We start from the raw sequence: 9538 nt of genomic DNA, 5'->3' as shown, positions 1-9538 counted from the left end.
CACTGGGCCACCAGGGAACTCTGTAGTAGCCCAGGTCGCTGTTGTGGTGCAGGTTCAATCCCTGGCCTTGCTCAGCAGCTTGGGGATCTGGTGCTGCCGTGAGCTGTGGTGTAGGTCAAAGTCATGGCTTGGATCTAGGGTTGCTGTAACTGTGGTGTAGGCTAGCAGCTGCAGTAGATTCGATCCCTAGCCTGAGAACTTCCATATGCCTCAGGTGCGGCCCTAAAAGGCAAAAAATAAAAACATAGAGAGGTAACAAGAAGGTCCCGTAGTCTGCAAGTCGCTTTGTAAGAATCAACCCAACCGGCCTGAACTGGGTTCCTGCCGTTTGCCTGCGCTGTGCAGTCACTGGAGGGGACACGGAAGCAGGCAGAGGGCCTCCATGGAGCAAGAGGGGAGGGGGCGGAATCCTCCCCAGTTGTGTGATTCTGGACCACTAACCTATAACCTCATCCAACCTGAGTTTCACATCTTTTTTTTTTTCTTCATTTTGCGAATGTCTCTTATGTGCCAGGCACCGTGCAAAGTGCCTGAAACAACGGGAATCAGACAGACGTCCTGCTCTACAGTCTAGTGGGGGAGACAGACATGTAAACAGGCAATTACGATACGGTGTGATAAGTACTATGATTATGGAAATACGGCTTCTCTCTTTAGAAAATAAGTTGCACCAACCTACGCAGACTTTAAAGTTACACATAATTTCCTTTCTTCCAAATCCATATGCAATAATAGTCCCATATGAAATGTTTCCGTTCTTTCTAACAGTACCTCTGATTTCCGCTAGAATAAATAACACGTGCAAAGCCCCTAGCCAGTGCTCAATAAGCAGTGGCAGTCGTTACTAAGACTTGGGTTTTTTGACTTAGCAGCACCTCTAACCTTGTGGCTCATTTTTCCCTTCTGTGAATTAGGAATGACAGTAGCAGGTTCACAGAATAACAGTAGTGGGTTCACAGGGTCGCGGTGAGGGTCAGATGAGACAGTGTATATGAAAACACGTTGGCCGCTGGAGGGAATGATAGCAGAGCATCAGCAAAGCACAGCTTTGTTCCCGCTCAATAGAGCCACAAAAGGCAGTGCTAAGCAAAAGGTCCTATAACCTGCACACTGGGCCCGAGGACACCTTTTCACAGGTTCTTTGGGAAAAAAACATTCTGCACAAGATGATCTGTTTCATTCAAATTGCCTACAGTCCATCCATAGGAAAACGGAGGCCCTTTCCCACTGAGGTCTCCTCCCAACTTGCCAACTCCCTTCCCTCCCAGCATCTGGCTCATGCGGGCAAAGGCAAAAAATGCTGGAAACCCCCCAGGCTGGTTTCTAGTCTGCTTCGTGCATCACTAGAGTCCTGAGTCCCTGCCAAGGAGGCAGGATTTGTAAAGCCGGCACTGTGTGTGTGCTGCGGGCTGTCAGTTGTGTGGGTGGTGTACGGGGCCCGGGTAGGGGCTGGAGCTGAGGGAGGAGCAGGGCTGCTGTCAGAGATTCCTTGCTGATTTCCTACTGCAGCAAATCCATGCCCTGAGAAAGGACCAAGGTGCTCTGTCCTAGTGCCTAGAGGAGCCTGTCTCTAGAATATAAGTCAGGAGAAGCCGGGAGGCTGAAGACAGAAGAGAGGAGCAGGCTCTGTCTCTCCAAGGTGCACGGGAGACACGGGGTCCTGAGCAGCCCTGAGGAAGGGCAGAGAACAGGCTCCCCACTTCCTCTGCTGATTATTCAACTGGAGGGCCTTGCGCAGTCAGCAACCTGCACAGCCGCACAGCTGACCCAGAGAACTCAGCTGCCTTTTTCCCTGGAAGCTGGGTGACTGGAGTAGGTATCAATTCCCCTTAGTGCATTTGTTTCATCATACATTCAACAAATACTTCTTGTGAGCCAGATACAGGTGAGGCATTGTTCTAGACCCTGAAAATAAGACAACGTCCCTGCTTTCAAGAGGCTTACATTTGAGTGCAGGGAAACAGACACACAAACACACACACATACACACACAATACATGTGTGTGCATGTTAGTGTGTGTTGGGGAAACAATAGCAAAGGCCATGATGCAAAATAAAGCACAAGTAAGAGAGAGGGTGATAATGGGGTGATCAGGAAGGTCTCTCCGAGCAGGGACCTCGGTGAAGTTGGGGGGAGCCATCAGATTTGCGGGGAAAGAGCGCTCCAGGCAGAGGGAACAGCAAAGGCGAGGGCCCTGCAGTGAGGTGGGTTCAAGGGCTGGCTCAAGGCCAGTGTGGCCGGAGCCGATGAATGGGGGAAAGATGAAGAGAGGAAGGTGAAGATGCCTGTGCATCTTCTGCAGGGAGACGTCAAGGTGAAGTTCAAGGAGGGAGGTCATACAGAACCATGTTGACGGCGCTAAGGACGAGGGTTTGTTCTGTGTGGGGCAGGAAGCCGCTAGAGCAGAGGACTGATGCCATAGGTTTCTGAAGACTCTTCCAAGGAAACTCTATGCACTATCTTTCCAACTCCTTTGTTTAAAAAATCTTAAGAAAAGGAAAAAAAGGACCCTTCACTGTAGGAGGGGCAACAGGCTCTAGCAGGGAGGCTAGTTAAAAGGCAGTTGCAGCAATCCTCTTGGGCAAGTCTCTCAAACTTTTTGTGGCTTAACTGCAAATTGGAGGATAATAACAGCACCAGCTTCATTTCATTAAAAGGATTAAATGGATTAAAGTGTTTAGAAGTGCTGGGTATCTGGTAAGTAGCACATTAACTTTTTATGGAATAAAACAAATAAAATAAAAAAGGTGGCTTGGACCAGGGAGATGGTGGCAGAAGTGGTGAAATGTGACCTGCTATGTTTTGAAGGGAAATCCAGTGAGGATTGGCAAGAATTGGGTGTCAGTGTGAGAGAAATCAGGATGGTTCTGATGTTTCCCACCCTCGCAGGAGTGTAGGTTCCAGGGAAGACTACAGGAGAAGTAGGTTTGGAGGAAAGTTGGTATTTTGCCATTGGACATACTGTGCTTGAGATACCTGTAGACACACAAGAGAAGATGCCGACTATGTGGGTAGCATTGAAATTCAGAGATGGCGTCTTGGCTGGAGAGAGAAGGTTGGGCATCATCAGTATATTACCCTAACTAAGGGGCCGGGGCTGGATGAGATCACTAGGAAGTAAGTGTTGATAAGGAGAGAAGAGGGGAGGGGAGGAGAGAGGAGGGGAGAAGAGGGCAGAGGACAGAGCCCTGGGGCCTCCAATGTTTAGGGATCCGGACAAGGCAAAGGAAGCTAGCCAAAGAGATTGAGGGGAGACTGGCAGAGCGGGAAGAGAAGAGTCTGGAGAAAGAGAGAGTGGAGGTGATCAAACGCTACTCCTGATGCCACTGTCCACCAGAAAAGATGGACATGGAGAATCGTCACCGGATTTAGCAAAGCAAAGGACCACGTAGGCATCACAAGAGCTGCCTGTCTCACTGGAACAAAGGCCTGATTGGAATGGGCTCCAGAGGGAATTGTGGGAGAAAGACCAGAGACAGAGAGTACAGATGAGTGGGTTCATCGTGCTCTGCATGGGCCCCAGACTGCCACATGGAGCGTGATGAGGGGTCAGCCCGCAGAAACAGGAGGAACGGCCAGAAACAGGGGTCCAGAGGCAGCGGCTGGTCAATGAGGGTGTCGGAGCTCATGCAAGCCTCTTTGATTGATGCTACTTTCCCAGTGAAGCAGGAGGGCCGTTGTGGTTATGAGCTAGGAATAGGCTGGCAAGAGACGGGGTTTGAGAATGAAAGGAAACGTGTGTGAAACAATCTCTACAAGACTGTGAGGGTGCATGAAAAAGGAAAAGAAGTAGGATTTCCCGGCAGGACGTGGGGCAGACTTGAGGTGGGGGGCAGGGGTAACAAGTTTACAGTGTGCTCAGTAAGCACAGCTGTGTTTTGCTGTAGCAACATTCAGCTGCTCAAGCTCAGATGATGAACAGGTGGCAGGTGGGATCGAAGCAGGGCTGGAGTTTGCCAGACCAGTATAATGGAGCAAGGGAGTTGAGGGTGAAAACCAGGAAGTGGTTAAAATGGTGGGGAAGCATGACATAGGCTACTGACCAACCTGGGAGGCATCTAGCATCCTTGCCTTTGGCTGCTGATTGGCTCTGTTTTAGAAGTTGGCGGGAGACAGAGCTGAGAGGTAGGAGGAGACCTCCAGGGCAAGGTCCCCTTAGAAAGTACTTTTGGTGCTTTCAATGGAATTTAACTTGATAGGATGGGAAGTGAGGATACAGTTGGGGAGGGCCAATGACAAAGTCATAGCATCAATATCTTAGGGATGCCCGGGAACTTAAAGAATCTTGGGAATGGACCACCAGAGAGAGTGAACTGGACAAATAAGAGATGGTGGTGGTCAGACAGCGGGATGCTTGAAACTGAGACTGTGGAGCAGTTACGACACGGTTCAGGCTGGCCAGGAAAGTGAGGTCTAGGCTGGAAGTATAGTGGGAAAAATCACTGGGGAGAAGGGGTTAAGGAACCAAGAGGCCAGGGCACGGGAAGGGTCACCTAAGCGGCTATGGAAATAACTAAAAACTGCTGGCAGGAGAAGAGATGGGGAGAGAGCCAACATCTTCCTGGGATGAAGGGGAGTGGCCTGGGAGTGCGTAGATGACGTCTGGCGGCATGAGCGCCAAACTGGCATTTGAGGACAGACATGAGGAATAATGGTCTAGAAGCAACAACAAGGAGCAAAGAGACACCCGTCCCACCTCCAGTTTCAAGAGGACCAAGCAATATGGGAGGGAGGACAGCCATCACATGATGTGGCTGCAGATCAAGTTGCATTCTCCAAGGAGAAGCAGATTCCAGTCAGAACAGGAGGTGAAGGGAATGTCCAGAGAAAGCTCTAGCAAGCACAATGGAACATGAGTCCTAGCTGGTGCAATATGAGGTCTGTGATGTGGGGGAAGGAGTGGGAAGGGGGGCAGACCAGGGCGTGCACAGAGCCTATGGGGAGGGAGTTTGTGGTGAGCGCAAAGGCTTGGTGGCATTGACCACGGAGATCCCCAAGCAGGCTGCAGTGATGAGGCTGTGAGTGCTGGGGAGCAAAGAGAGCGGGATAACGTCATTGTCTCCATCACCTTCCATTTTCTCTTCAAATCTCTCAACAGGGACTTGGTCCCATCATATCCCTAAAGCCATTCCCATTAAGGTCACCGCCATATTGCCAAAACCATCCTTCCCCATCCTCATTTTTGTTGACCTTTCAGCAACATCCTATTCAGCTGATGACTCCTTCCTTCTAAACATACCCTTTGCTTCTTTGTCCCTTGTACTCTCTGGCTTTCCTCCTTCCGCCCTGGCCACTCTTTTCCACCTATTTTTTTTTTGGGGGGGGGGGGGGTCCTCCTCTACTGCTACTCTTCAAGGTTGACATGTCCCCAAGCTACTGGTGATCCTGCCCTGTTTCGTCTCCCCATGGACCTACCACAGTCTCCCATCATCCCCACTGCCACCCCTCCCCCGATACTAGCAAAAGTCTAACTTAGAGAAAGACCTAAGAGTTAGTCACCCATCGCTAGCCATCATGAAGCTAGTTTTTCAGGCAGTCTTGTAGGAACGCTTGAGTGAAGTCACATGGCAGGCATTGAGGGGCATGAAGAATGTGCCAGTCTCTGCCCTCATGCGTTCAGCACCCTCTTAGGCAAGACAGAGGTGCATAAAAAACACAGTACTTCTGAATAGAAGAAATACCAACTCTCAAGAGCTGCACAGTATTCAAATGGTCATCTATTTCCCCCTACTCATTTCTCAAATCACTTACCACTCACCTGGTTAGGTCACCTTGGGCATCAGACCCAAGGCTCTCAACCCTTAAGCCAGTATTCCTGCCGTGGTCTCTCGACAAGCAGTTGAGATAAAAAAGTTAAATTTTGCAGGAAGTGGAATAAAAGGCACTTCGTAGTTAGAAGCATGGATTCTAGACCCAGACTTCCAGGGTACAACTCACTAGCCAATTATCAAACCATAGTAACAAGGCAGTACTTATCAGAGTGACCTTGGGAAAGTCATTCACTTCCCTGTGCCTCACTGGTTAAAGGGGGACAATGACTGGGTGCACCCACCTCACAGTAAGGATGAGGATGAACGGGAGCTAAAATAAGCGAAGGTGCTCAGAATATTGCTGGCACTTAAGAGAGCAATGTAAGGCTTTTAGGACTAGCAGCCCTGGGAGAGGATCAACAGGAGAGAAGGCTTGCTGAGTGCTGGCCCAACTCCTCTCCAAATGGCAGGAGCCCGCACACATGAGGGCTCGCTGAATGAATGAACCTGCAAACATGTTAACATCCATCAGAAAAGCCCACCAGAGATCAGCTCAGCCACCCCCATTTGCACCATCCAGGAAGGTGCAAGCCAGGAAGGTAAATTCCATTATGACCAGCACCGCCAAAAAACACCGAGAGCCGGTCTCCTTGCCCTTGATGACATTTAACGACTCTTCAATCTAAGTAAGGCAGGAAGAAAGACACATCCATACAGGGCATACAGACACGCAGAGTAAACACTGGCATCCTAAGGACAAATCCAGTCCTTGAGTGGGGTATGAATCTGGGTGATTAAAAATTCCATGAAATACTATCTCCCTTTAATTTGGAATTCCTAGGAATAAGAGCCCAAGCCCTCAATAAGCATCAATCAGGGCAAAGGTGGCCAAAGACAGAACATAAATGCTTTTGCTTTTCTACAAAAAAAAAGAGAGAGAGAGAGAGAAATAAAGGGTTTGGGGGGGAGGGGGAGGGTCTTGGTCCATCTCTTCCATCCACCGTCCATCTCTTGCCCCCAAACGTCATCATTCACACAAGAATGATACTAGAAAGAGGAAGGTTAGCAGAAATTCTGGAGGAGAAGAGATAGAAGGTTCACATTTTGGGGGATTCTCCGTGGTTTTACCGAGATCCTCTTTTCAGGGATGTTTAGGGTGTGAATCTGGCCCCAGTTCTTTCTGCCCAGGCTTTTGGTCAACAAGCGCGCTCACCGCCCATTTGACAGCCATAAGCCTCGGTGGGGTTGACACAGCCTGTAGCTGGTTAGTGGCACCATGGGGGCCGAGGACCTCAGGGACCTCCTCGGAGAGTCAAGTCCCCCTTTTGCGGCAGCGGAGACAGGTGCACCTGCCTCTCGGTGCCCATCCTTTCCCGACCCCACGCCCCTGGCTCCTCCCTGGCCGCCCCGCCCCACACCAGGCTGCTGCCCGCCAGGTACTCACTCCCACTCCTTGCGCCGCGCCTGCGGGGTGCTCTGCATCTTGTGCGCCTCGTGGGCCTTGATGATGTCCCGCTGCTCGATGAGACCCCCGCGCCGCCGCTTCATCACCTCGGGGCTCACAGGGAGGAAGGGGCTGGAGCTGCCCTCCCAGCCCGGGCCCTCGCCCTCCTGCACCGGGAAGAAGTTGTCGAAGCCGGCGGCGGCGCAGCGCGGGGAGGCCGGCAGCATGCCCACCTCCTCGGAGGCGTCGGCTTCGAGCAGCGCGCACTGCTGGGGCCGCCATGCCTCCTCCTCTGGCAGGGCCAGGACGTGGCGGCGGCGGTGGCCCGCGGCCCTGGGCTCAGGGCTCCCGCCCGCAGCCGGGCAGAGGATGGGCTCGGGCAGCCTGCGGCCTGGGCTCAGTCCACGCATCTCGGGCACCATCACAGAACATTGCTCTGCGCGGGGAGGTGGGCGAGAGATAAGGGGTGGGGAGGGCAGGGAGAGGAGGGGCAGGCACAGGGGGATAGAGAAGAGAAAGACGTTAATGACATCGTCCTCCAGGGCGAGGCTTCGGGCCTGGCCCAGAAACTGGCACACAGTAGGCACTCAATAAATGGCCCTCAGGAGCATCCACTGTGGACCAGGCTGGGTGCCAGGTGCTGGGTGTCTAGAGTTCAACAAAGCAGGCTTGATTTTTGTCCCATGAACTTCAATCTAGGGCAGAAGGCAGAGGCTGGAATAATTACTTGCAACCCTGATAAATGTCTCAGGGCGCCGCAATCGGGAAGGAGGCTGCGCTTCTCAGCCTCCACCTCCAACAGCTAGCTGGTTGTTCTCTCTATTTGTGGCAAAAGAAATCCCCCCAACTCTCTCTCCTGTGTCCTGACTCTTCTGGAGAAATCCCACCACCGACCAGCTGCTGCCCTAACTCCCACACTCCCTGCTTCAGGACTGGCTAACCCATGCACGAGTTCCTTCCGCCTTTCCTTATCTGCATCCCCGCAGGATCTGCGGAGCATGTGTGGAATCAGGTGCCTGAGCTTCCCTTGAGTTTCATTTTTCTTTCCCATGCCAGGGAGGATGTGGCTAGATTTGCCTCTGAAAGACGTACTCATTCAATCAGCATGGGCTGAGGGCTTACCACGTGCCAGGCACTGAGCACGCCAAGAGGAGCTGGATTTAGTCCCATCCTCCCCGCGGGAAAAGCGGAAGGACATGGATTTGACCACAGGACCTGATGTGCTGTGACTGCGGTCGGCCCTATTGCTGTGTGAGCTCATAGGAGGGGCCTCTCGGTGCATCTGGGGTGGGGCTGGGGCGCTGAGTGGAGAAAGTGCCCCTTAGGCCGCATTTAAGCAGGGCCTGCCGGGATGAGAAAAGGGAAGTTTATAGGCAAAAGGAAGAGCATGTGCAAAGAGGGTTTAGGAAACCCAAAGGATTCAGAAAGAATTCCCATAGCAAATCTGAGGTCTGGGGAGGGGTGCGGGTAGGGTAGTCCTGACTCGAGAGAGCCTGAACTGCCCACCTTTTCCAGATCTACCTACTGCCTCCCTCCCAGCCAAGAGCCCAACCCTGAATTCCCAGCCTCCTCTCCAGCCACACGCCCCCAGTGACCGCAGGTGACACATATGCCCCCTTGGCTCCAACACCTGCCCTTGGTTCTACACGTTGGGAGGAGCCCTGGAATCCAAATCCCTCATCCAGTGCTCAGTGAGCACCCACTGCGCACGGAGGTGGGGGGGACTGTGCCAGGCCCCCAGGGGAGACATCTTCCCAGCATGCTGCCCTCCAGACCCCGCCCCTGTCTGCCCTGGTCTGCACTGCATGTCAAATCGCAAATCACAGAAACAAAGAATATTTCAAGGGGGCAGGAATCTTAATGGTCCAGCTGTATCATTTTACAGGTGAGGGAGCTGAGGTCCACAGAGGCAGAGTCTTGTCCAGGGTCCCACTAAGCAATAAAAGTCAGAGCTGGGAGAGGGGTCAGGTTTCAAATCCCAGCTCACAGTTTTTTTTCACGCTATGGCTCACACTGTCTCTGCCCCGTGAAGCAGAAGTCCGTCGATGCCTCTCCAGCCTCCTCCTCATTGCAAGAGGGAAGCAGGTAGAAAGAAAAAGGCAGGATGATCTTAGTGCACAGGTGATAAAGCCTGTTAGGAACCTTATACGGACCCTGACTTCCCTGGAGAGCGGGCCCATGGCATCTACCTCCTTTGTCGCCTCCTGCATTTCTATAGCACCTGGCCTGGTCGTGTCAGCACCACACCCAGTGCCGGGCTGGAGCCCCTGGGGATGCGCTGCTCAGTGCTAGGTCCTCAGCCACCAAGGCTGGGGGCAAGGGGGAAGGGGCAGGGGAGGTAAA

The 9538-nt window shown here is 52.5% G+C and overlaps 1 protein-coding gene across 1 annotated transcript; it reads right to left on the bottom strand.

Moving 5' to 3' along the window:
- Nucleotides 1-6304: 6304 nt before the first annotated feature.
- On the bottom strand, nucleotides 6305-7502 carry LOC125112188 (uncharacterized). The gene is made up of 2 exons (XM_047754406.1): nucleotides 7196-7502; nucleotides 6305-6433 (listed from the first exon to the last, which is right to left on the bottom strand). Exons 1-2 carry the CDS (start codon nucleotides 7475-7477, stop codon nucleotides 6305-6307), a joined length of 411 nt encoding a protein of 136 aa, XP_047610362.1. The 5' UTR covers nucleotides 7478-7502.
- Between the last annotated feature and the right edge of the window lie 2036 nt (nucleotides 7503-9538).

This window comes from Phacochoerus africanus, chromosome 11 (genome assembly GCF_016906955.1).
Source record: "Phacochoerus africanus isolate WHEZ1 chromosome 11, ROS_Pafr_v1, whole genome shotgun sequence".
Classification (NCBI taxonomy): Eukaryota; Metazoa; Chordata; class Mammalia; order Artiodactyla; family Suidae; genus Phacochoerus; species Phacochoerus africanus.
Note: the sequence above shows the minus strand (reverse complement) of the source record. Positions and strands in the feature narration are given on the sequence as shown.

What these genes read in the sequence shown, in the direction of transcription:
- LOC125112188 (XM_047754406.1), bottom strand. Translation starts at nt 7,477, where the DNA reads ATGGCGGCCCCAGCAGTGCGCGCTGCTCGAAGCCGACGCCTCCGAGGA. An exon ending in GCGCGGCGCAAGGAGTGGGA is followed by an intron (nt 6,434 to 7,195) that starts GTGAGTACCTGG and finishes TGCCTTACTTAG; the next exon opens with ATTGAAGAGTCGTTAAATGT.